General features: G+C 46.2%; 1 protein-coding gene across 4 annotated transcripts in view; it reads left to right on the forward strand.

Moving 5' to 3' along the window:
• The window catches only part of MAP3K4 (mitogen-activated protein kinase kinase kinase 4), a 483141-nt gene that overhangs the window by 280428 nt on the left and 174773 nt on the right, over positions 1–27940 (forward strand). For all 4 annotated transcript variants that reach the window (XM_085611454.1, XM_085611451.1, XM_085611452.1 and 1 more), the window contains exons 4-5: positions 6050–6307; positions 11463–11609. In XM_085611454.1, coding sequence (XP_085467580.1) covers positions 6050–6307; positions 11463–11609 — 405 coding nt within the window. The remainder of the gene's footprint in view (positions 1–6049; positions 6308–11462; positions 11610–27940) is intronic.

Genomic DNA, 27940 nt, shown 5'->3' on the forward strand with positions numbered 1-27940 from the left:
ATGGGGAGCTCATGTACTCAATTACACAGTGCAGGGACTATGGACAACACAACAAAAGAAGATGCACATCAACCTTCTGGAACTGATGGCAATCTTCCTAGCCATGAAGGCATTCAAAGTACATCTGTGCAACAAGGTCGTGTTGATCCGGACGGACAACATGACCGCCATGTACTACATACAAAAGCAGGGAGGAACACACTCTCCACAGTTGTCTCATCTGGCTCAGAGCATGTGGAAGTGGGCCATTCAGAGGAACACGTTCCTCATGGCGGAACACCTCCCCGGCAAGGACAACCAGATGGCGGATCTGCTCAGCAGAAACAGCCACCAGATGCACGAGTGGGAGTTACACCCATCAGTACTCCAACCGTACTTCCAGCAGTGGGGTCATCCAGACATAGACCTATTCGCCGCAAGCGAAAACGCAAAATGCCAAAACTTTGCCGCCAGGTTCCCACATCCGCAGTCGCAGGGCAATGCGATATGGATGAACTGGTCCGGCAGATTTGCGTACGCTTTTCCCCCAGCACCATTGATACCGCTGGTGGCGCGCAAACTCAGACAACACTCACTGACACTCGTCCTGGTTGCTCCAACATGGGCACGCCAACCATGGTACACCACCTTTCTCAAACTTTCCATGGTGCCGCATCAAAGGCTGTGGATCAAACCCGCGCATTTGACGCAGAACCATGGAGAGATTCAGCACCCAGATCCGCAACAGCTGAACCTGGCAATCTGGCTCCTGAAGTCCTAGAGTTTGGCTACCTGAATCTGCCACCTGACTGTATGGACATCATTAAGGAAGCTAGAAGACCCACTACCAGAGCTTGCTATGCAGCCAAATGGAAAAGGTTCGTAATTTATTGCAATAACAATGACATTAACCCGCTGGATGCATCCATCCAAAACATAATTTGTTACCTCTTACACCTATACCGATGCAATCTGGCATACACCTCAATACGTGTCCATTTGACCGCAATATCAGCCTATCTCCAGACCAGGCAGCATCTCTCTCTATTCAGAGTGCCTGCCATCAAAGCATTCTTGGAAGGACTCAAACTAGTAATTCCTCCAAGCCACCTACCAGCTCCAATGTGGAACCTCAACTTGGTCCTCACACGCCTGATGGGTCCACCCTTCGAACCTCTACACTCATGCGAGATTCAGTTCCTCACCTGGAAAGTGGCTTTCCTAGTAGCGATCACTTCTTTGAGGAGAGTTAGTGAACTCCAGGCACTAACCATTCAAGAGCCATTCATACAGGTTCACGCAAACAGGGTTGTACTACGTACCAACCCAAAATTCATGCCCAAAGTGATCTCGCAGTTCCACATGACTCAAACTATTGAACTGCCTGTTTTCTTTCAAAACCCACAAACTGTCGCAGAAAGAGCACTCCATACACTGGATGTAAAGAGAGCCCTCATGTACTATATAGACAGGACTAAAATCTTCAGGAAAACAAAACCTCTTTTCGTTGCCTTTGCCCCACACCACAAAGGTAACGCCATCTCCAAAGCAGGTATAGCCAGATGGATCGTTAAATGTATTCAAATTTGCTATCAAAAGGCTAAACGCACATTAACGATTCCCCCACGAGCCCACTCAACACGTAAGTTAGGGGCCTCCATGGCTTTCCTGGGAAACATTCCTTTGCATGATATATGTAGAGCAGCCACCTGGTCCACTACACATACATTTACCAAACACTGCTGTGTAGATGTGCAATCAAAACAGCAGGCAGCTGTAGGACAGGCTGTTCTCAAAACTCTTTTTCAGACCGCTGCAGCTGCTACTGGTGGCCGCCGCTAATAGTGGGTACTGCTATGTATTCTATGCACAGATATGAATTCAGCAGCCCACATGCCTCGAACTGAATATGCTACTTACCAGTATGCATCTGTTCTTGGCATGTAGGGCTGCTGACATTCATATCGCCCACCCTCTTCCCCGGCGCCTGTGGCAGCTGCAGCTCTCAGAATTACTGTATAGCATGGTCATCACTTTCTGTATCTACTCCATCACTGCCACAATGGCGAAAAACAATCTGAGGATGGAGAGGATGCCCATGCGCACTATGGTCCAGGGGAGGAGTCACCTATCTCAGGATACTTCGAAGACTCTTCCAGGACAACAACGTGCAAACATCCGGACCCAACACTAGGCGGCGATCTATGCACAGATATGAATGTCAGCAGCCCTACATGCCAAGAACAGATGCATACTGGTAAGTAGCATATTCATTACGGTGGAACACTGCCATGGAATAGAACACACCAACTCTTATGATCTTTCAAGATTCTTCCACCTTAGTGATGAAAACTCCCAAGAGGTTGGGTAGGTATCCTTGCTTTCAGCTGAGGGGGCATGTGCTAGACCTGGCATCTTTTGGTATGGTTTCCCCTGTCTTTTTGCCTCTGCTCTCCTGTTTCTGACTGTGTGCAAACCACTGCCATCTATGGCACTCTTCTGTACTCTACGACACTCTACTGCACACCACTCCATGCCACTTTACTCCACTCCCTGCACTCTATGCCAATGCACTATATGCCACTCTCCTCCACATTAAACTTCACTCCACTCCACAGCACTCTACTCCACACTACCTTAATTCTTTGCAACAGTTTAATTCCATAAATCATGTCAGGCTTCCATAACAATCAGAAGATCATCCTCCTAGTGTACTTCCCAAGCCCTCCCCACACTCTGACTACCAAAATGCTATTATCCTGATGTGAGATGTAAGGTAAGCTGCAATGTTCTGTATTGAGTGCACAAGGCTGTTAATGTTCTTTTTGCATAAGGTGGCCCTTTGCCTATTTAAAACATCCTTCGTTTTGTTCCCTCTGCAACAGCCACATCCACCAAGTGCTCCTACCATAGAGTGCCCATTCTACCCAGCCTGTTAGACACATACCATGCATTCTGAAGAGTAGCACTCTATGGTTCCCACCTTCAAAGTCAGCACACACTTTGGCTTAGCTGTGAATCTTTTCCGGTTTGTTTGACCTGAAATCACTTGCTAATCCTGCAATTGTGGCCAGAATTGGACTGGTCTTTTTGTCACTCTTGCATTTCCCATGTAAGCTGCGGGCTAGGGTGCTTCTCTCAGAGCAGGAAGGGCTGACTTTACCCAACCATGAAAACTCTTAAGGTCCCAGTCTAGCTGCAGTCTCCTGCATTGTTGAGCTGGTTTGAACATCTTTACAGTGGTGATTTTGGCTTCCATTCAGGCCCTATTGATGTGTTATAACTTATGATTAATCAGGACTATAAACCTGCCAGAAAAAGGAGTAAGTGAAAGCCTTGATAAAGAAATTGAAGTTAGTGAAACACATGCTGGTAGACCAATAGAAAACTTATGAAGTAATTGTCGGATTTGGAGTGAAATGTGAAAAAGAGGAATATTTAATTGAAACAAAAATATCGAATATTCGAGATTTTGGAGCCCTCAACCTCCTTTTTCGTTATATACTTTTAAAGAATGTTTCATTTTGGTCGAATTGGAGATTTTAGAGGCCTCAGCCTCCATTTTAGTTAAGTTCGAAGCATCATCTGTTTTGGTGTGAATTGGGGAGCACCTGAGCGGGGCTTCACTTCTGTTAACCCTAGTATATTATAAAAAATACCAGCAGCTTTTTTAATGTTTTATCAGTTATGCTTATTTACTAAGTTCATCAGTGATGCTTATTTGCTAAGTTCTGAAATCTAAATTTGAGTCCTAGAAAGAGACACTTTGATAGTTAGGTTGATAAGAAAACTTATCGTAGAGTGGTTTTGAATAGGCACTGCTATAGAGGTCTCTTGCCCACAGGCTTTAAGAGGGCTCTTTCTTTCACGTGGGACTAGTCGTTCCTATGGGCCTCTCACAAAAATTGTGTATTTTGAGATCCTGCATTAAGCTGCCGTCAGTCGAACCTCTTTTCGAGTCTTTAAAAAGCAACCTTTTCCATCCAACACAGCAGTTTCTTGCTATTTGCATCCATTGCCTACAGTAAGGGCCAAGCATTCATTGCCGAACCTTTCAGCTCTTTTTCTGCTTTTGTCCATGAATCATATTCATCACCTGTTGAACGAATAATACAGTTTTTTGTAATCGCTATGATTTATTAAATTTTTCTAAAGTATATGAACATTGAAAATCTTTCACAAATTAGTCCAAAAAGAGAAAAACATTTTGTTCATGAATACAATAGGCAGTAATAAAAAGAAAAACAAAAACAAAATGTAGTACCGTAATCACTGTATGAAACATTGTTGTTTCTAAGTGTGGCCCGGCCCTCCTGACGCCTTGCCTTGTTTTAGTTGCTGCAGTCTGAAAAGCACTGAAAACTAGGGCGTTGTGTGGGAGTACGGGGGCTGTGTCTTTTCTCATGTGCTTCCTGTTGGCGGGAATAATACAACACTGCTTCTCAGACACCAGAAGGCGTGCTTCTGCACCTGCAGTTTGAATCAATTGGCGCCCTGCTTTTGTAAAAAAAATTGATGGGGATTTTGTAAGACATCTGTCCATATGAAAAGTTTTTTGTTAATTAAAATAATTTAAAAAAAGAGGATAATCCGCATTAGGGGCACGATTCTTTGCATGATATTGTATACTTTTTCTTGCACTAATTACACCAACCATTTACAGGTTCCTTTACATATTTCATTGGCTCTCTTTTCCTACTTTGATGGGCAGACCTGAGCTCTGAAGTTTTTTCAAAGTTAGCCTGAAACAGCCATGGACTAATTTGGGATATCCAGAATTGGGAGCAGCTACCCTGGCTCGCCCTTGGTACCCCTCGTACTGCCCTTGTGAAGTGAAGAGCAATAGGAGGTTTCCAGCAGTAAGATTTATTGAAGGGGTACAGAGAGCCGTCCCAGCTGGCACAGCCAAGGCACAAGCAGCGACTGCCACTAAGGGAACACTCAGGGCCGGATGCTTACCAACACTCTAGGTGACATGATAGAATACTCGCTGAGCTCTGCCAGTATCACATCACCACACCTTGCTAGCCCTGGAGTCTTGAAGATAATGCAGGAACAGAAAGTGTATTTTATGCTCAATTTTTTTCTCTTATCCACCCAGTAGCAAATAAGAGACTGAAGGGCAAAGGCTGAGAGAACCCTGTCCGTGGGTGTATGGGTCAAAGAATATAATTTCTGCTACACCTGCTATTTTAGTAAATCATCGTTTATGTGGGCTGATTAAAGTTTTTTAGCACAACAGTGAAAAAACAGTTTCTAAAGGCTACAGATCTCAGAAACTTAAATGGGGAAATCAAGATACTTTTTTGGAAGGTACACTGAATGATCTTTTTGTACCTTCCATAGACCCTCAACTGTTATTTATTCAACAACGGATAATTTTCAGAAAATACAGGTGTCCAACTTCGGATGTCGATCACCAGGGTACTTGGAACAGATTTCTTACTTATGGGCTTGCAGAAGACTAAATATTTTGGAGCGCTGCATTTCCCTAATACAGAAATCTAAAGAAACAAAGCATAATCATATTTCACTGGTATTCTCTCCTACAAAATGTATTGAGTAGTCAACCTTAATTCTTAATGAAGAGCCCTCAGTGTACAATGGTTAACCTTCGATGTGTGGAAAAATCCTAGTACCCGTTAAGTGGAAGATGGACTGATATATATATATATATATATATATATAAGAATTGCCTTTGCTTCAGAAACACAGTTTAGAAGAAGATTGCATCATTTTCTCACTTCAAAAATATATGGTGAGGTAATGTCATTGTATCATATTTAATCCATGTATCTGTTACTAATGGACCTGTATTGCTAGGCCAATATATGAGTACACTTACATATTTATCCACTTCCCCTTCTTCCCTCCCCCTATTAATTCCTTGTTGTCTGTGTATGTGAAAGTTCATGCAGTGTATTTAAATATTTGTTAAACTTAGAATGTTTTGTCTGGCATCTTTATATTCTTGTTAGGTTGTTGTATAAACAAAACCAATAATAAAAAGCCAGACATACTGGATTTTGTCGAAACATAGACCTCATCAAATGTTTTCTTTCTCACCTAGTTTTTAGAGTTTCCTGACCCTATTTTGTGTTCGGATTACTTGCCTGATCTGTTGAAGCAATCCTCAAACTCTCTGTCGTCAACGGAACAGAAGTGCAGCACTGTGTCATGGGAAGAGCTAAAAGCCATTGACTTGCCCTCCTTCGAGCCTGCCTTCCTGGTTCTGTGCCGTGTCCTGCTCAACGTCATTCATGAATGCCTCAAGCTAAGACTGGAGCAGAGGCCTGCTGGAGAACCCTCACTCTTGAGCATCAAGCAGGTTGGTTTTCAAGCTTTGCCAGACTGTTTGTCACTCTACCTCTTGTAATGGTTGCCTTGAAGCCACTAATAATGACTTTCAACAAAAGCTATGATTAACAGTGAATGGTTTAGCCGCACTATTCAGTCATACTGCACCCAGACTGTGAGTCCATTCATCCAGTGTAGATAGAGCAGTACACACAATTAAAGCTAAAAACCTGGGCCACTTATTTAGCTTTGGTTGAATAAATTCCACAGATTTTAAGTATTATTCTTACTTGCTTCCTGAGAACAGAAGACTCAAAACAAGATAACGTAATATGAGTTGCTTGGAAATTTTGTGTTTGGGCATTCCTGTCACATTAATTATTGCTGAATTCTGCAGAACAGGAAAGCAGTGATAGGTCAGAAGAACATGCATTTGAAAATATAATTTCAGGGAAATCCTGCATTCAGCGAGAGCCCGTAGCTAAGCAAAGCTCTAAAGTAGGGTTAGCTCCCATGTGTGCAGGGAACAGTTGCAAGCAGGTTGGTTGTCTCTCCTTGCACTGGTGTTTGTGTTGATTATCTCCCGCAGTGACTTCTCCAGCCAGAGATAAGGACTATTTGATTGTCTGAGTTATTGTGTCAGGGCTCTTAGACCCTGTTATATAAAAAAAAAATGCAGACCTGTTTGTGTTACTGTGCAGCCCTGAGTACTGTTTGATTACAGCGTAAATCCCTTGTGATTGCCCTTCTCCTCAAATGTGCATCTCAAGTGTCGGTGCCTGCCTCTCTGTTTTTATTGGTGGGACCCACCATTGGGGCCACGTGACTTTTCTCACTTCTACCTGTTATTCTCTCTATTCTTGCACTTGCAAGCCCAATTAAACTTTTTCTTGGCTCAGTGCTGAGAAGGTGCCATATTACATACCACCCCCCTTCCTGGCACAGCGCCACATCATTCTGCACGGTACATATCTGTTTAAGTAAACAGCCTTGTTCAGATGGCTTCTCTGTAGTGTTCTTCAGTGGCCAGTGGTTCAGGCTTTTGCTCCGCTTGTGCGCCTACATGCAATATCAATTTATATATAACGTATCAAAAAGGAAAGAGAATTAAAGCTGTCAGGGCTATCAAAAATTCTGTTCTTTCGGAGGCAATATTGGACATCCTTGGTGTACATTGTTTGACTCTCTCTAAGCCACTCCCATTTCAAATGTTTCAAACTTCCATTTGTGTGCTAACCCGTTTTTACAAAGGTTTTCTGAATTATCTGCAAGGGTGGCAAATTAGCTGATTTGTAATGTCTCTCACATTGTGGGGTAGGCTAAGGACCTTGTGAGGAAAGTTCAGCATTTTTAAAGACCTCCCCATTTCAAGAGTTCCTATTATTTTCTTATGTTTTTAGGTCTGGCCTTGAGGAAATCTCCAGTTGTTCTGTCAGACTATTATTTTTTTTGGTCAGCAGGTTTCATCCATTGATCTGCCATTCACCTTTTGCTTCTGACCACCACAGCACACAGCATGGGGCAGTGGGTTAGCCCACTGTAGCTATTGGCTCCCATCACTTTTGAGTGAATGCACAAATCCTCTGCACATTGTTCACATACACTTAAAAGTACTTTCTCCTCCTCAGTGGCAAGTCAGGTTCCAAGTTTGTTTTATTTGATTATTTCTTTTTATATTGCCTTTAATTAGCAGTTACGTATTTTACCTGTTCTTTAGCTGGCCAGTTAGATGGAGATTTATTTTCTGTCTCCTTTTTAAAGTTATAAAGTGTTTTAAGTGGCATTGCAACATTGTAGCTACCTGCACTTTGTTTACTTGGATAGATGGAAATTTATCTCGTCTCTGTCCCAAGCCATAAAATAAAAAACTCTGTGGCCCAACTGACAGGTTTGTTATTTAAGTGAACATCCTTAGTAAAATAGCCAAATCCATGAAAGTTTTTTAAATGTAAATTTTTGGGGGAAGCATAAGTCGTCCGTGTTTAGGTGGCTGCATATTTTATTTCTGTTTATTTTGAGGCGTTTTCCTGAATTAAAATAAATCAACGATCACACTAGCTTGCCATGGCCAGACCTCTCAGCTTTGCCAGTTTTTTTTTTATGTCCAAGGCACCTTATTTAAGTAATAGGGTGATGTGAGGGTGGGGTGCGGGGGTGGTTGGGGGCGGGTCCGGGTTTTAGACTTGTTAGAAATTAAAAACATTCCTTGAAACGGGTGCTATGAGCCCCTATATCTATGTCCTTAACTGTAATGACTAATATATTTATTGATTTCTGAGCAGTGAATGTAAAAATGGTTAAGGTGATATATGTCATGCAATCTAGTTTCTGTTTATATATCACGTTTTACTGGTTACAGCGCCTTGAGACCCTACGGGTATGTAGCGCGCTTTATAAGTGTCACTGATTGATTGATTGATTGGTTATACTTCACGTGTTGTTTAATCTTGCAGTCCCTAAGAATGGTAGTTATTTCCATGATCTTGTGTTTCTGTATTTTTTTCGTATAGCGTATTACTTGTGTATAGTGCATACTTTTGACTGCCTCGCCTTCGCTCTGACGTTGAGGCTGAAGACTTGGCGAGTTTCTCTTGGTTCTTGTCAGTGCATCATAAAGATGTTCCGAATATATGGCCATCCAATTTTTGGCCTCTCTGCGAGGGTGCCCTAGCGACGGTCATGTATACCAGTTGCAGTTGTGCTTCTGTGAAAATGTGTGTGAAAGGGGTGCACAGTTGTCAAAATATTGACACGGTGAAAGCAAAAGAAAATGCAGTGCTTAGAGGTGAGTGGGTGCTTTGTCTTGTGGGGGTAGGGAATTGATGGAGAAGTGAGGAAGCACATGCAGGAGAGAGTGAAAAAGAATGAAAAAAGTTGCTGAAGAGGAATTCGATGAGGTGTAAGATGTGCAGATGGAGGAGCTGTGGTGAGAAAAAGGTTTTTAATCTCGAACATAAAGTGAACATAATGGGAGCTATTGAGACACTTTGAATACCACTACACCTTCCACAAGGTTTCAGTAATGTTTCATTCACAGACTCACAATTTTAGAGCTGATAGATTTGCACTATAAAATATTGACAACAAAATCATTCTTACTCATTTATCTTAAACAGCTAACGATCACAGACTAAGCCAGTAGTCCTTGTTGGTTTTTGGTGAGTGTCAGTTGTTATGTTTTATATCTTGATGCAAAAACAGAAATGTCAGAGAGACATTAAAACACTGATTGGGTGAAACTCTATGAGAATCACATATGACCAGGGTTGGATTCGGATTAAAAATCTGCCCGGGCATGCTAAATAAAAGTGGCCCACATTTGCATATTGCCTTTCCGCAAAACACTGCTTCAGCGTCATTTTATTTTTAAAAAAAAGGGGGGGGGGGTAATAAAAATGCATGGATTAGTGTACACTGGTGGAAAACACCTGAAAGTGAGGCCACTTTTGCTCAGACCCCCTGCCCCTGCTCAATATGCATATATTAATGGGCCGGTCCAGCGAGAGAAAGGGAGTGACACCTCTGCCATTGATAAAGGGGAGGTAATGGACGCACATCTACCTCCAGAAAGGCCACTCAGGTACCCACTTGGCCGCTGGCGGCATTGAAAAACGCAGAAACCATCCATATCGGCCCCCCCAGGCTGCTCAAAATAGCAGCCCACGCCTGGGATTCGGATACCAACCCCACGGGCATTGCCCGAGTACCCGCGTTACCAATCCGACGCTGTTGTAATCCACATAGGCCACACCACTTTTAGAGAGCCCCCACTTTTTTAATCCCACTTAAAGCCCTGGGGTTATGTCACAGGCTGGATGCATCTGACAGCTATTCTGTGGGTTCGGATGCTGCACCTTGCTTCTGGTGCATGCTGAGATGGAAATAGCAGCATTTTAAGGACCTCTGTCTCTAAAAGGTAATTTATGGGGAAGTTTAGGGATTGAGGAGTTTGGGAGCTATGGTGACCTCCTCAGCATTGCTGTTCTGGTCGGCAGAACGAGCTGATTGGCACAAGTCTCTGTTCTGCAGAGTGGGGAACGTTTGCATGCCCTTTCAAGCCTGTGAGTGCAGAGCAAAACACTCTGGTGCCAGATTGGTGTAAGACTTGTCAGCAATAGAGCCAGGTACATTTGTTCAGAGTCCATTTTAAGTCGAAACCTTTGGTATTTATATAAGGAAAGATAGCAGTAACCAGTGGTGGATTGAAGAGGGTCTGGTAAACCTCTCCAGCCTAGCGCCGTGAAAACCGATAAACGCATAGGCCCTGCAGTAGCTGAGCAGTATGGTTGTGTTATCACCGCCCTGAAAGGTGCGTGGAAGCATAACGACCGTGTTCTCGGTGAGCAATGTCGTCAGCGTACCTGGAGCTTTCGGTTCACGGTCTGGTGCATGAGGTCCAACGGGAAAAACTGCACAGGCTCTCTGCAATTTGTTCCAGTGTAAAATGTGTTTAACTGGGGGTGATTCATCTTAGGTTTTGATTTTTTACTTAATATTACAACAATCTGAGCGTTATTAAATCTGGAACGCCGAGTTTAACCATGGAGTTATCGTTCTTTCTTTTAACAGCGTGTGGCGAGCTCTCCTCCCCTCTTCTCTCCCTTACTCTACTCTTTACCGTTTTTACATTTTTACCTGCAACTATAAACCTTCACCGACAGCTAGCCTTTTTTATCCAAAATGTTTTTTAATTTGTATTTATTTACTGGAGGTTCCCCTATACATCCTCTTAACCCAACGCCTTTTCTTTTTCACCCTCTCCCTTTTGTTGTGATATTGTTCCCCCTTTCAGCTACCATGTTTCTTACTCCTTGATGCGTACCCGCATTCTATCATTTTTCAGGTCCAGTTTAATTACCCCTTGATTTTTGGATTCAGACATACTGAAACCGACATGAGGACATGTTTCCAGAAAAGTTTTTTTCTCTTGTATAACAGTCATGGCGTTTCTTGTGTTTTTGCTTACTATAATATTACATGCTCTCATTAGATTACATTCAGGTTCTGTGTGCATTGAGAATTATTAGTGTTGGCATTTAAGAATGTTGGGACTGTGCAGCAAACCTGTAAAATTTAAAAAGAAAACCAAAAAAGTATGTTTCTAAACCCGAATATTTGACTGTTTAGTGCATAAAATCTGATTCTTGGTTTTGACTCGTTGCGACTTGTGAATGTTTTCTCTGCAGTTAGTGCGAGAGTGCAAGGAGGTGCTGAAGGGGGGCCTGCTGATGAAGCAGTACTACCAGTTCATGCTGCGAGAAGTGTCTGATGACGTGCAGAAGACCGACTGCAGTATAGACTCGTTTGAGGAGGACCTCCACAAAATGTTAATGGTATGTACTGTGTATATTACTATCAGGGGAGGTGATATTTCAGCAAGGGATACTTAACATTGGGATTCCCACTCTACAGAAGTACAGTTTGGGCGAACATGAACGGGTAGCAGATTATGTGGACAGAGAATGTAGACAGTCAAGGGAGCGGAGGTGACTGGTGGGGTAACTTGCCCAAGATGCAATATGTCATTTGCATTGAGCATACCTGCAAAGGTACAAAATCATTCGCTGTGAGAGGGGCAGGGCCTTGGAAGGGGTGGGGCCTGGTGCCAGAGCTATCTGTGAGATATTCTGCCCCTCCCCAAGCCCCTCCCCCCCCACAAAACAAAAACAAAGGGTCATCGAGGCTGTCACCGATGTCCTGGTGTGTTTTCGCATCTTTAATGAACATAGGCTGCTTACAGCCTCCGAAAACTAGCTGGACATCCACAGTCTACCCCCTCCTCCCGTATGACTGTGTGAAAGGAGCCGACATCGTGTGGCATACGGTGGCACCGTGTGAGTTTGCAGGTATGAGTGAGGACAGTAAAAACAAGCAGTGGCCTGTGTGAATACAGTCACTCAAACACTGTTTACATGCATGGCATGTGCAAATGCTGTTCATCACATTACAAACCAGACCCGTTGGCTTTGCCATTGGTAGGAAAAGTTGCATAAAGTGGTTGTTTTCTGTGTAGACTACTGATCGGAGTGAAGAAATGACTATAGAAACAGTGGGATTGAGTGTATTAAATAGTCTCTCGTGCATTCCACTCTGGAAGGTGGAATGATGAGCGAGTAATACTCCCCTGAGTGCAGCCAAAGCCCACTTCTATGTTTTAAAGACTGGAAACAATACGTCGTGCACAGAGCTGCGCTGTCAAACCAAACCTCAATAAGCCCGACTACTTACGAGGTTAGTGGTTCCTTGGTTTCCTGTTGAAGACGTTATATGATCATGCACGACAAAGGAAAACATTTGACATCACAAACATTTAGATAGAAGTTACCGTGGTATAAATCTTTTTGTAGTCCTTGTTATCAGCTACTTTACTCCGATGTAAACCATTTTCATTTACATGTGGATATCACCTGACCTTCGTTTTCAGGGTCAGACCTGCTTTTTATCCTAATTGTTCAGAAAGAATCCCCTATTCAATGACATGCCCAAAAATATTTCATTAATGAGCATAACTTGGCCCACGTATCGATAATGAACCCGATCACCTCAACTCTGAAATGTTCCTGTAGGATATGTAGGTAGGGCCTGGAGAAGAATCGAAACAAAAATCTCAAAAATGTCATTTGTGATGTTATTTATTAACAATGCATGGGCCCTTTCCAAAATCGCTCCAAAAGTAAAGCAGGTTTTGTAAAATCTTATTGTAAGAAAACACTTTACTCTTAGATGTGCATAAATAACTTATTTGCAAAAGAGACTGTTAAAAATTCGCCCCTGTGTCATAGCGATATCCCACTCTGGGGGGTGGGGGCGAGGGATTCGGGGTGGCATCACGGGGGTTCGTAGGAGTCCAGAAACGTGTCTAGTGACTCCCACATCCCCCTGGTTGCTGGTCTCCAGGGTGAGTTTTGTAGGGTCAAGCTATCCGCACCGCTATAGAACCTTTCTTGGATTTTCCCTTTATTCTTCCTTTCCTATCCTCTCACTTTCTATCATCCTCTACCTAATTTCCCAGCAAGTCAATGCAGAAGGGTTTTGCTAAACATGTATACCAAAGTACCTGTATTTAGTACAACACAACTAAGTTTGGCTAAACCTCGTAACAGAAATGCCAATGTACTTGCTTATAAAATTAATATAATACTTTGAAATGAAAAAAATGTGCCCCTTAAAACTGTGAGCTGAAATTTACTTAAAAATGTAACCATAGAAAAGTTAGGATTGGTAGCCGTAGACACAGTTTCAAGATAATAATGAAGGTTCCTTTATCCCTCATTTTGTATAAATATTATCCTAGTCCGTAAATACTCCTAGTGTTGTCTCGCCTGCAGAAGTAACATTGAATGAATCTGCCAGGGATGCACATCAATTGTTGCCAGTAACCTCGGCTCAGCTTGCTTTCCTAGTTTATCATCCTCCTCCTCCTTTTCAACTTCCGTACTTCAGTGGCCAGTCTTTCACCTCTTAGTAGCACCCCATATTAGCGGATCCTAATGCCCAATTCCTAATGGCCTTTGGAATCTCTGTACCTTCACAGTTGTTCATAAGCGATTTGTAGAATGCCTATTGATATTCTCTCCTTTTTGTAAGGGCGCAGCACAGAAGTCATGTATAATTGATTAGATCCTCTCTGTACATCTCTGAGACTGGTGAGCTGCCGCTGGATCTGTCCATGCACACTACTATCCTTCGCAAATACTTGAGAGCATCTTAAATTTAAAAACTACTTGCCAATAAGTGTAAGGGCAAAAGTACATATTCTTGGTGTAAAGGGTTAATGTTATTATAGTTTCCTTAAACAATCTACTGTGTCTACAACAAGTGAATTATTTCGTATCACTTTACAAAGAAAACTGATTTATTGCTGCCTTCATCCTCAAACTTATTTTGGTTATTAGGTGTTGCCTGCACACAGCTTCATCTCTCTGTTTTCCAATAATCTATTGTTTTTAAAAAAAGTCTATTGTTTTCGAAAAATCTATTGTGTACAATGCAGTGCTTGGAGAGAGCTTTCTAAGCATCCCCCCTCAAGTCATCAGCTGCTTGCCTTCCCTTCCTGCATATGGTTATTTCCTGTCACTCTGGGCTCGGGGACTTCATTGATCCCCACTCCCCTTCCCATCACCCTGAAGCGGACCATAAAGTTGATCAAGCATTGGCAAAGCCAATAGCTCTTGCCTTTGTGAGATTTATTGGCTTTGCTAATGTTGTTTAGATATGTTGCAAATGGCTGAAAGTGATGTAAAAAGCTGTATGCCCAGCAAGCGTTGTCCACATTATAGCACCCCCCCCCCCCCCCTTTAGGCTACACTGAAGCTAGCGTTGCTGTATAATATGGCTAAAACACATTGACAAAGCAAATGGATCATTCATAGGCTAGATCTATTGTCCTTATGGAGAATGCCCTTGCCAAGTTCCTAGTGTGTTCAGATTCAGAAGCATTTTAGGACCATATAAAACGTTGAAAATGTACCATATAAATGTGCTGAATGTAACATAAGTTGTAGGTAGACAGAAAGGTCCAATAGGTTACAGCTTTTATTACAGTGATGCTTTAGGCTGTGTTACTTTGGGTGCAATGGTTACAAAAGAATCAAAAAGGTACTCCGGACTGCTTTTTTAGTAATAAAATATAGCAATAATAGGTGTTCTGTGTTTTTTTTGGAACTTTTGGCCCCTGTGCTACTGCACATGCTGCACCATTCAAATCATGACCCTAGTGCCTGCAAGGAAATTGCACTTGTGACTGCTTGTTTAGTAGTAAAATATAGCAATAATAGGGGTTCGGTGGGTTTCCTAGAGATTTTCAGATTGTGGCCCCTGTGCCACTGCACCTGCTACACCATTCAAATCATGGCCCTAGTGCCTGCAAAGTAATTGCTATTATGACTGCTTGTTCAGCTAGCTATAATCGGTGGTCAGTGGGTTTCCTAGACCTTTTGACCCTTATGCCTCTACCCCGATGCACTATTCAAATCATGACCCGAGTTCCTGCGAGGTAATTGTTCTCATGGCTGCTTGTTTAGTAGCACAGTATAGCAATAATCGGTGCTCAGTGGGTTTTCTAGAGGTTTTAGCCCTGTGCTACTGCACCTGCTGCACCATTCATATCATGACCTTAGCACCTGCAAGGTAATTGTTCTTGTGGCTGCTTGTTCAGTTGTAACATATAGCTATAATCCGTGTTAAGCGGGTTTCCTAGACCTTTTTTTTGCCCCTATCCCACTGCACCTGTTGCACCATTGAAATCATGACCCAGTGTCTGCAGAGTAACTTCACTTGTGACTTCTTGATCTGAAAGAAACACGTTAGTTAGATTCCTCACCTTAGAATATCCCCAGGCGTCAGACTGGATCCGGAAGATTTTTCGTCAGCAATACCCCTTGCGCGTCGCTAGGCGTCGTCTGCGGCTCCGCGTCCGTCGTCGGCGTCGTGCGCCGGGATGACGTCGTCGGAGTACTTAGACGCCGCCCTCGCGCGCTGACGTCAGTTCTTCTTTTTTCCGTGCCAGTAAGCGCAGATCCGGGAGAGCTACCCCTTTTAGTCTTTTTTGACTAAATCTTTTTTGATCATTTTTGATCCTTGTCTGTCGACATCTGGTGCCGGTAGGATGCCTGGGTTCAAGGCTTGCGAGGATTGCCATCGACTGATGTCGGTGACCGATCACCACCGCCGGTGCCTCTACTGCTTAGGCCCCGACCACGACGCGGAGTCGTGCAACGACTGCCAGGCCCTGACTTCGAAGGCTAGGCGGGAGCGGTCCCGCAAGCTTCTCGAGCTTCGCCACTCGGCTCCGCGTCGTGCGCGATCCCGGTCCAGGAGGAGGTCCAAGGATCGCTCGCGGAGCCCTAGCCGACGCCATCGATCGTCCGGCTCCAAGTCGTCGGGTAAGTCCAAACGCTCAAAGAAGTCCAAGAGGCGACACCGCTCTTCGGACTCCCCTCGCCGGTCGCGCGACTCGGCCGAGGGTCAGGGTGGTTCCACCCCCGCGGCTCCGGCGGAGCCGCAGGTGCCGCGTCCGCCCCCATACCTTCCGGTCCCTGGGACTGACGCGGCGCCGGCGGAGATCAGTGCCTTCCTCTCGGCCATGAGGAGCCTGGCCCCGCCGTCGACGCCCGCTGGCGCGCCTTCGGGCCCCGTGGACTCGACTGGGCGAACTTGCCTGCCGGCGGCTCCGGCCCCGGCGCCGTCGACGACTCCGGTCTCGACGCCGCAGGTCCCCGCGGGGCCCATGCCTGGGCCCCAGTCGACGCCGGTTGACCTAGTCACTCCTCCACCGGCGCCGGCGACTGAACCACCGACGCCGTCACCGGCGCACACGCCTACACCTCCGGCGCCGCCGACGCCTTTGGCGCGGACACCGCCCCAGTTTAGCCCTCATCCGGACCCGGCGCCGCAGCGGCGTCGACCGACGCCGCATCCGACGCCGCTTGAGTCCTACCATCTCTACAGTCCGGTTCCGATCATTCCTCCTGTTTATCAGGAATCGGAAGAAGGGGGCGACTGGGAGGGGTTCGAGGACCCTATGGCTGTTCAGTCACAGCTTTCTCAGGACTGGGCAGATGAACTGGGGGAGGCCAGTGGGCTGGACACCTCGCCAGACACTGGATTCACTTCTCCTCCGACCGTTGCTTCGGAGGAGGGTGCCGCATTTTCTGTGGTGCTGCGCAAGGCGGCCGAGGCCCTTGGGCTCGAGTTGCCTGCCGTGGCTGTGAGGACTAACATCCTCACTGAGGTGCTTCAAACCTCAGCAAGCTCCACTGAGCCTCTGCTGCCGTTCAACGAGGCCCTCACTGACGTTCTGCAGGGCACCTGGTCCAAGCCCTCCACGGTTCCTCCTGTAGATAGGAACGTTGCCAGGCGCCACCGCCCTGCTCCGGGCGACCCCAGTTTCCTGTCCCAACACCCCACCCCCGAGAGTCTGGTTATCCAGGCCTCTACCTCCCAATCCTCCTTCCCGACCGCTCCGCCGGACCGGGATTCCAAGAGACTCGAGCAGTTTGGCAAGAAACTGTTCTCGTCCCTTAGTTTGGGCCTGCGGTCCTTAAATACCGCCTGTCTCTTGGACCGTTATTCCCATTCCCTGTGGGATACGGTGGAGGACGTGCTGCCCCTGTGTCCGGAGGAGGTCCGGACGCGTCTTAACCAGGCTTTGGCCGATGGGAGGGATGCAGCACGGCACGCCATACGATGTGGGCTTGACACCACGGACTCGCTGGGTCGGGCGATTTCCACCACGGTGGCGCTCCGCCGCCACGCCTGGATGCGGTCCACGTCATTTTCCGGGGATGTCCAGACCACCCTCATGGACATGCCCTTTGATGGCACTCGCCTGTTTGGGGAGAAGGCGGACAGTGCGCTGAACCGCTTTAAGGACTCCCGGGCTACGGCCAAGTCCTTGGGCCTCTCGGCTCCGCGGGCGCACACCTCCGCTTTTCGCCCCTTTCGTGGCCAAGGAAGGGGCGCCTCCTCACGCCACCAGCCGCAGAACCAACCTGCGCGCGGTCGCGGACGTGGCTTCCGCCGTGGCGGAAATGGAGGCCGACGTGGTCAGCCCACTTCCACCCCGGCAGCATCCGCCTCAAAGCCCTCCTAGTCCGAGCTTTCAGGCCCATACCACGCCAGTGGGCGGCAGAGTTCGCCATCACCTGCTCCACTGGCGGTCCATAACATCGGACAGGTGGGTGCTGCAAATCGTCCGAAGGGGCTACTCCCTCCCCTTCGAGACGACCCCTCCAGCCATGCCACCGCAGCACCACCGTATCTCGGGGGATCATTTGAATCTTCTCCGCGAGGAAGTTTCGGCTCTCTTGGCCAAGGGGGCCGTCGAGCGCGTTCCGAGTCCAGAAGTAGGTCGTGGTTGTTATTCCCACTACTTTCTGGTTCCCAAGAAGGGCAAGGGGGGCCTACGCCCTATCTTGGACCTCCGGAACGTCAATGCCTTCCTCCGAAAGGAAAGGTTCAAGATGCTAACGTTGGCTCAGGTTTTAGCTGCCCTAGACCCTGGAGACTGGATGGTAGCGTTGGACTTGCAGGACGCATATTTCCATATCCCCGTCCTGCCGGCCCACCGGCGTTACCTGCGGTTCACGGTGGGCCAAGAGCACTTTCAGTTTACCGTGCTCCCCTTCGGCCTCACCAGTGCCCCTCGGGTGTTCACGAAAGTGATGGCGGTGGTCGCAGCTCATCTGCGCAGATCAGGGGTTCCAGTCTTCCCCTATCTCGACGACTGGTTGCTGAAGGCGGGCTCGCCCCAGGCAGTCGTCTCCCACCTCCAGACTACGGCGGATCTCCTGCATTTGCTGGGGTTTTCCATCAACGTGCCGAAGTCACACCTGAGTCCCTCTCAGAAGCTCCTCTTCATCGGAGCGGTTCTCGATTCGGCGCAGTTCCGGGTCCATCCACCGGAACAGCGGGTCCGGGATATACAGGCCCTGATTCCCATCTTTCGGCCTCTATCCCGGGTTTCGGTCAGGCTAGTGTTGCGGCTTCTGGGGCTGATGGCCTCCTGCATCCTACTAGTGCATCACGCCAGGCGGCGCATGCGGGCTCTGCAGTGGGACCTGAAGTTTCAGTGGGCCCAGCATCACGGCAACCTGTCCGACCATGTCTTGATCTCGGAGGGCACTGCACAGCAGTTGCAGTGGTGGCTCACGGACCGCGAGTGGGTCAAGGGCAAGAGCCTCTCCCTTCCCCAACCGGAGCATGTCGTAGTGACGGATGCGTCCCTCCTGGGTTGGGGTGGCCATATGGGAGAGGCGGAGATCAGAGGCCTCTGGTCTCCGGCGGAGTCTCGTCTCCACATCAACCTGTTGGAGTTGAGAGCGATCCGGCTTGCACTGAAAGCCTTCCTTCCCTCTGTCAGGGAAAGTGTCGTGCAGGTGTTCACGGACAACACCACCGCCATGTGGTATTGCAACAAACAGGGCGGGGTGGGGTCGTGGACCCTTTGTCAGGAGGCTCTGCGCCTCTGGACATGGCTGGAACACCAGGGCGTCACCCTAGTGGTTCAACATCTGGCGGGCTCTCTGAACGCCAGAGCAGACGAACTCAGCCGCCGGTGCATGATGAATCACGAATGGCGTCTGAACTCCGAAGTGGCGCAAGGTCTCTTTCAGCAGTGGGGAGAGCCTTGGTTAGATCTATTCGCCACCGAAGAGAACGCGCAATGTCAGCAGTTCTGCGCGTTGGAATTTCCAAGGCGGCACTCGCTCGGCGACGCTTTTCGTCACGAGTGGAGTTGCGGTCTGTTGTACGCCTTTCCGCCTATACCACTTCTGCCCAGAGTGCTGAAGAAGATCAGGCACGACCGGGCCCAAGTCATCTTGGTGGCTCCGGATTGGGCACGAAGATACTGGTATCCCGAGCTACTCAGTATGTTGACCGATCCCCCGATACGTCTGCCCCTTCGGGAGGATCTTCTGTCGCAGCAGCAGGGGACGGTCCTCCACCCGAACCTGTCCAGCCTCCACCTCCATGCATGGAGATTGAGCGGCGGCAGTTGATGCCATTTGACTTGCCTCCTGAAGTCTGTGATATCATTCTGGCAGCCAGGCGTCCCTCCACAAAGTCGGTATACGCCTGCCGGTGGAACAAATTTGTGGCATGGTGCACAGCAAAGGCTGTGGATCCCCTTTCCGCCCCTCTTTCTGAGGTTCTCCTCTTCCTTCTTTCTCTGGCCCGGCAGGGCTCTGCCCTGGGCACCCTGAAAGGTTATCTTGCTGCCATCTCCGCCTTCTTGCGGCTTCCTGATCAGCCTTCTCTTTTCAAGTCCCCTGTGGTTACACGCTTTCTCAAAGGCATTACACACACGTTCCCTCCTGTCCCTTTTGTAATGCCTCAGTGGGACTTGAATCTGGTATTGACATTCCTGATGTGCGCTCCCTTCGAGCCTCTTCACAATTGTCCTCTTCGTCTTCTGACTCTTAAGACTGCTTTTCTGGTGGCCATCACCTCGGCTAGACGGGTGAGTGAGCTCCAGGCTTTATCTTCAAAGCCTCCTTTTCTATCTGTTCATCCGGACAAGGTTGTCCTTCGGCCTCGTCCCTCCTTTCTTCCTAAAGTGGTGACTCCATTTCACCTTGGGCAGTCTGTCACCTTGCCCACCTTCTTTCCGCCTCCGCATCCTTCCAAAGAGGAAGAGAGGCTCCACCGTCTGGACCCAAAACGTGCGCTCTCCTTTTATCTGGACCGCACAAAACAGTTCCGGGTGGACGACCAGCTTTTTGTTGGGTACGTGGGCGCTAAGAAGGGGAAAGCTGTGCACAAACGGACCATCTCTCGGTGGGTCGTTTTGTGTATACAAATTTGCTATTCCTTGGCTAAAAAGGACCCTCCTGTTGGGCTGCGCGCCCATTCTACTCGGGCCACAGCGGCTACTACTGCTTTGGGGCGGGGTGTCCCTTTGCAGGACATCTGTCAGGCGGCGACGTGGGCTTCGCTACACACGTTTGCCAGGCATTATTGCCTTGACAGCCAAGTCCGGAGGGATGGCTTCTTTGGCCGTTCTGTCCTCCAGGACTTTCTGGTGTGATCTTGGTTCGCAGACCCACCACCGGGGATGGTATTGCTTGGGTATCTATTCTAAGGTGAGGAATCTAACTAACGTGTTTCTTTCAGATGAACAAGTTACTTACCTTCGGTAACGATGTATCTGTAAGAAACATTAGTTAGTTAGATTCCTCACCGACCCACCCATCCTCCCCGTTCTGCGAACTGACTTCTAGGGTTAAGGTTGTCCTTTCAGGCCCCTAGATTTTATTTTTGGCACCAGTGTCGGTCTTTGCATGGCTCTGCATTCCTGGCGCGGAAGGCTATGTACAAGAACTGACGTCAGCGCGCGAGGGCGGCGTCTAAGTACTCAGACGACGTCATCCCGGCGCATGACGCCGACGACGGACGCGGAGCCGCAGACGACGCCTAGCGATGCGCAAGGGGTATTGCTGACGAAAAATCTTCCGGATCCAGTCTGACGCCTGGGGATATTCTAAGGTGAGGAATCTAACTAACTAATGTTTCTTACAGATACATCGTTACCGAAGGTAAGTAACTTGTTCTTTAGTAGTAAAATATAACAATAGTCAGTGTTCAGTGGGTTTCCTGTAGCTTTTGGCCCCTGTGCCACTACACCTGCTGCACCATTCAATTCCTGACCCTAGTCTCTGCAAGGTAACTGCACTTGTGACTGCTTGCTTAGTAGTAAAATATAGCAATAATCGGTTGTCTGTAGGTTTCCTAGACCCTTTGGCGCATTTGCCACTGCACCATTCAAATCATGTCCCTAGTGCCTGCAGGGTAATTGCACCTGTAACTGCTTGTCTAGTAGTAAAATATTGCAGTATTCAGTGTTTAGTGGGTTTCCTAAACCTTTTGTCCCCTGTGCAGTGCACCTGCTACACCATTGAAATCATGACCCTATTGCCTACAAGGACATATGAAGACAAGACACCATTTATATGCAGTAATAAATGTGTCACGAAAAAGGCACAGTTGAATACATAATTATTGCATAGCTAAGCATAAACACAAAAGCTTTCTTAAAAAGTGCCTTTAAACTTATCCAACTCTCCAAAACAAGTTGCTACGGATTTCATAAATAAAGCATATGCTTTACACATCAAACTGAAAACCAAGCATTGTCAAATTGTGTTACAATGTGGTTGGCTCTTTCCTTTGAAAATATCTTATCCTGTGCTTGATAGTGAATGGGCCATAAACAGTGTAAATTGCCCAAGATCTCCATAGGTTAGGCTGATGCTGAGACTGAAATGAGGTTTTGTACTTTGTCCTAAAAAGACAGTTTCACAAAAAAGAAGAGGAATTTTGCAAAAACAGTGCAAATGTTTTATGCAGCTGAAGAAAGAGATACCCTTTGAGATGGCTATGTTTAAAATATATGTTTTTAAATGGGCACAAGAAGGCTCAGTAGAGAAAGTACGTTGCATCCCTCTTTCTTATAAATGCTCTCACTTTGAAGTCAGCCGAACGCAAAATAAACGCCAGGCTCCAACGATAACACAGCTTGACATTTGACATCTGTCTTTGATTGCCCAGCAAATGTGACGAGACAAGACCAAAATATAAAGGCCTGTTAATTACAGAATATGAGTTCGTGGAAGAACACTGTAAACATGGCTTTAGTATGGGCAGGTACAAACTCAAGCTGCAGAGCCTAAAGCAAATAAAGCCAGCAATGGAAAGGCATAAAACGTGAGTTAACCACAAAGCCAATAGCAAGCCACGGGCGGAATGCATTCCAAGGTCAACTTTCTGAAAGACCCCAAGATATCTTTTTTGCATGGCTAGACAGCTGCACTGTTTGGTAGTCAGCGACCTAAAAATGGTTGCTGCAGCATCACAACATATGCATTCCTTAGTGTCTTCTCATTTTAGATGCTGTCAGACCCTGAGAGGTTAATTCCAGTACTAGTAGTTGACCTGAATCTGATTGCCAAGCGTTCCCTTTAGTACAATCCACGTTTTCGCCATGAACATCTGAAATCTAGAACTGTAAAATTAGCCTAAACTCAATTTTTAAAAGGGCCTGTGGAGTCCACTTTCACAAGGGTCGTAAATATGATAACCTGTTGTATTATAGAATGTTCCATTTATCATTGCCTTTTCATTTTACAGCATCAATGGAATATTATATTGTACACCATTACTTCTCTCGTAACGATTAAGTCACTGTGTCTGTCATATTTCCTTCAAGTAAAGATTAAGGGGCTGAATAGGATGTCGGTCGGAAAGTCTCCGACCACAGTCCGACATCCATGGTTTAAAGTCCGACCGCCTTATTACAATGTAGGCAGACGGAGTTTAAACCGGCTGGAAGGACCGAATGGCTTCCGACGGGCTCAAGGAGCCCCTCGGCCAGTTGGAGGCCACACATAATCCCCTGGTGGATGGTGTTTCCGTCGTTGGGATTATGTTGGTTTCTGACAGGCTTTTCATGTTGGGCTTTCCGACATGAAAAGCCTGTCGGAAACCGACTTAAGGGTCCCCTAGCAGGGTCCCCATGCCTCTGCAGTCTCTGGTTGGGGGCCCCCTATGGCACCCTGAGGTGCTTGCTACGAGGTGCAGGGATCTACAGAAACTCCCATTTCTCCATGGGAGCTTGTGCTGCGGCCGGTTTCCATCCACCTCACAAGCTCACCCTAGGGAAATGGTGCGGTCGCATTGTAATACAGTGTGCGGAATCGCCGACCTACTTTCGGTCGGTTCTCACACTGAGACGGTGTCAGTCGGAGGCAATTCCTGCTGACATTGTAATTAGGGCCAAAGTTGTTAGAGTCCTGGCAGGCTCATTATCGTTAGCAAGCATGGTTATACTTTCCTGTCAATCTAGCTCCATCTGCCAGTTTAACCGGAAACATTATATCCCACATATGCATGCCTTTTACCACTTCAAGCTCTGCATTGAAATGATCCCAACTGTGTTTTTTTCACCTGGATGTATGAAAATCATCACTACGTTTTTTTTAACATCTATCTCCAGAGTTTGCTATGAGTTAGCTTTCTAAGATTGGCTCTATCTCTGTATACAAATGGTGGTTTTAGTCGCCACTATTATGTTATTGGTATTCGTCACCTATACGGGATTGACACCAGCAAGAGAGGATGGAATACAACAGACATGGCCTAGCAATAACATTGCATAACACTTAAATAAGAGTTATTGTAAGAAAACTAAACAAACTCTGGCAAATTCAGTAGGCCCAACCTGAAAAATGACATTTTAAAAATAAATTAAAAGTATGTGAGCAGAGAATGCAAGGATGAAAGCAGATTATGGCCTACCCTGGCACTGAAGTGGACTACTCTCTAGGCGGAGTTGCACATGTGCCAAATCAAAATGCCTCACATACAATGAAGAAAGAAAATGGCTAAAGTGGGCGCACCCAGCGCCCATTGTTGTAGGTTGTAGTGGGCTGAATCAACATAGTAGAACACTTGACCAAACCAGTGGATGAAGAGTGATGAGCGAGATCTGCTCTCTCTCTCTCTCTCTCTCTCTCTCTCTCTCTCTCTCTCTCTCTCTCTCTCTCTCTCTCTCTCTCTCTCTCTCTCTCTCTCTCTCTCTCTCTCTCTCTCTCTCTCTTTCTCCATCTCTCTCTCACTTCCTCCCTCTCTCACTCCCTCTCCATCTCCATGTGTGCTTCTGGAAACCTTAAGGCTGGCGAGGTAGCTAAAGCTGTCGCTTTGGCTTGTCTGAAGCAGATGCGAGGAAGAGGAGCTTGCACACCACCCCCTCAAATCAATGAGATCGAAAGTGATGTAAAAATGCTCATCTTTTGTAAAGTTTTTCAGTAATGAATTGACTGTATATAGTTAATTAAGCTGATAAACATGTTCAAACTGTGGTTTGTCTTTCAGAAACCTGTACATTGAAAAGTGTTGTAATCTTCACTAGCCCACTGCCTGGGAATAAACCCAGTTTATTTAATACAGGTTTTGCCTTATTGCTACTGGTCTCCTAAATGTAAACCTAGGGCTTCTATGCTGCATATGCTTGCTGGAGAAGCCTTGGGTGTTTTTTATTAGAGACATATTTCCTGTTTGGTACATGTAAAGCTATTTAGGTGTTTATATGAAAGTTCTTTGATATTTTATTTTGTTGACAATAACATACAAAGCTCAATATCTTTCAGACGTGATTTTTGTTTTTCGTTGACCTTGCTTTTTCATTTGTGCTTGTCGTAATGTTTGTAAATGAACACGCATTCATCCTAGATCAACCGCTCACTACTGCTATACACAGTGTCTGTCACACAAATACTGCTAGGTCCCTTCTGGAGACTCTGCCAAGTCACGTTCTGTGATCTGGCGGATTGGCCAGCAGCACCGCGCCTCGAAAGAGGAGGATGTCTGTTGCCAGAGAGTGCAAATTTTAATTTGAAAACTGCTCCGACAACCCTTCCAACAAGCATTTGCAATGCAATAGGTCTCGCACTTACGCGATTTTGAGCTTTTGGCATTGTAAATGACAATGGCTTTTATTTATGTGTTGTTTTTTAAACACATAAATAAAAGGCATTGTCATTTACAATGCCAATAGCTTAGGCTTTTGCAAATGTGAGACCTATTGCATCGCAAATGCATGCTATAAAATTTGTATAAAGCGTTAGGAGAGAGCGTGTCCTGCCTGCCTAAGGGAGAGAAGATTCTCTCAAAAAGTTCTTAAGAACAAAAGTTCTTAACCAGTCTCTGGAGCAAGCTGTCTTTCCAGAAGTTTGGAAAAAATCGGCAGTAATTCCATTACTAAAAAAGGCGGGTGCGGATATTAACGATCCAGCCAACTACCGCCCCATTTCACAGCTCCCCTTCTTATCGAAGGTGTTAGAAAGACTGGTATCAAAACAACTGTCAAGTTATCTAGAGATCAACAATCTTCTCGATGTCTCCCAAACAGGATTTAGATCTAACAACAGCACAGAAACAACGCTTTTGGCCGTAATGGACGACATTCGTATGCAGGTCGATAAAGGTAAAACGGTTGCCCTGATACTTCTTGATTTATCAGCGGCATTTGATACCGTGTCCCATAAACTGCTAATTCATATACTTGCTGCAAAAGGAATACAAGGTAAAGCCCTAAACTGGCTGGAGTCTTTTTTATCAAACAGATCCCAGTCTATTTGTTTAGGTAACTTTACCTCTACCCCCCGTAAGATTAAATATGGAGTTCCCCAAGGAGCCACATTGAGCCCAACATTGTTCAATGTATATGTCTCCTCTTTGGCATTAATTGGCAAGAAATGGGGCATTAATATCTGCTCCTATGCTGATGATACTCAGCTGATGGTAACCCTAAATGGAGATAATGACACCAAAAGTAGATTACACAACTGCCTGTCAGAGCTATCCAATTGGATGCACGGCCATTATTTAAAACTGAACGCTGACAAATCAGAAATTCTACTTTTTGGTGGGGCCAAACAGCTCTGGGATAACACCTGGTGGCCAACCTCTTTAGGCTCTCCACCAATCCCCACATCGTCTGCTAGGAATCTAGGAATTCAGATGGATACCACTTTATCTTTGAAATGCCATGTCTCCTCAATATGTGGCAAAGGATTTGCCATATTAAAAAGATTGAAAAGGGTCTTCCCCTGGATCCCACTTGAATGTAGACAGATCCTTGTCCAGTCATTACTAGTTAGCAGGCTGGATTATGGCAATTCGCTATTTGTAGGAATGTCGGACTACTTATTTAGAAAATTACAACTGGTCCAGAATGCCGCAGCAAAAGCAGTTTGCAATAAGAGAAAGTACGACTCTGCCACAAGCTGTCTGAGAGCCTTACACTGGCTGCCCATGAGACAAAGAGCCATGTTTAAAATGCTATGTATTGCCCATAAAACAATCCACAATACAGGCCCTTACATTCTACGAAATAGAATTAAGTTCTATGCTCCAGCGCGGAACCTACGTTCGCAAGCCTCAGCCAAAGCAGCCACCACTCGGATTAAGCTTTCCAGAATGGGCGGAAATGCTTTTTCACATATTGCTGCGAAATGCTGGAATGAACTACCGATCAACCTCAGACTCACGGACTCCTATTCCATCTTCAAGAAAAAACTAAAAACTGCACTATTCCCTACTCCAGAATAACCAATATGCTCTCAGGTTAATGGTTTGGTTGACTGTTATTTTTTGCAGCGCCGTGATATCCTTGCAGGATGAATGTCGCGCTTTACAAATACACCTAACAATAACAATAACAAGATGGGGGAGCACACAGACAACCGAGGGTGGACATGAGGGGGGCTTGGGAGAGCACACTAATAATGGAGTTTGGGTGTGGGAACTACTCTGACAACAGCAGGTGAGAGGGATGAGCTGGGCGAGCACACTGACAATGGCGGGTGACAGGAGGAGTTAGGGCAAGCACACAGACAACAAAGGGTGAGCAGGGGGGCCGTGGTCAGCACAGGGGCAGCAGAGGGTGGGCGGAAGTTGAAAGGGAGAGTAACGCAGAGGGGAGAGAAGTACACACGGATGTCAGCTGTGAAACACACAAATTATCATAGAACCTTAAAGAAACAGAAGAAAGTTGCACCCGGGAAAGCAAACAGTGACAAGACACAGTAATGCGTCAATGCTGCAGGGGAGGGACAAACACAAGAAGAGGAAGGACAGCCTACTGAAGTTGACGAATTAGAAGCAAGCAAATAAGAGTGCCAGTGAAGCAATGGTAAGTAATCGGTGGGTCCCAACCCTACTGTAAGGTAACAACATGTCTTGCAACAGACAGTGCAGGTGCTGTCTGAGGTGAGACCTAAAAAGACTGCCAGAGGGAAGGCACTCGCTAGACCTGTCTAGAGTTACATTTTCCCTAAGGAACACCTTGCATTTTTGCTACTGAGCAAGGTCTGACTCCCTCAAGACATGGCAACACTAAGGGTGCATGAATGGAACTGTATTTCTACATTTTGATGTCATCAAATTTAATTATATAGAGATGGCGGTTAAAGGTCATAGTGGGTTGTACATAATTGTTCGATACAAAATCAGACAAACTGAAGTACTTCTCACTGCATATTTGTTAATTTTTAAAGGGAATAGTAACAGACATCGCAACGCTTGCTGGAATTTTTAAAATACATGCAAACAGCTTACAGGCTATCCTTGAGTTCGCTGCTATGGCTTTTTAGCGTGTTAGAAC

This window comes from Triturus cristatus, chromosome 6, assembly GCF_964204655.1.
Source record: "Triturus cristatus chromosome 6, aTriCri1.1, whole genome shotgun sequence".
Classification (NCBI taxonomy): Eukaryota; Metazoa; Chordata; class Amphibia; order Caudata; family Salamandridae; genus Triturus; species Triturus cristatus.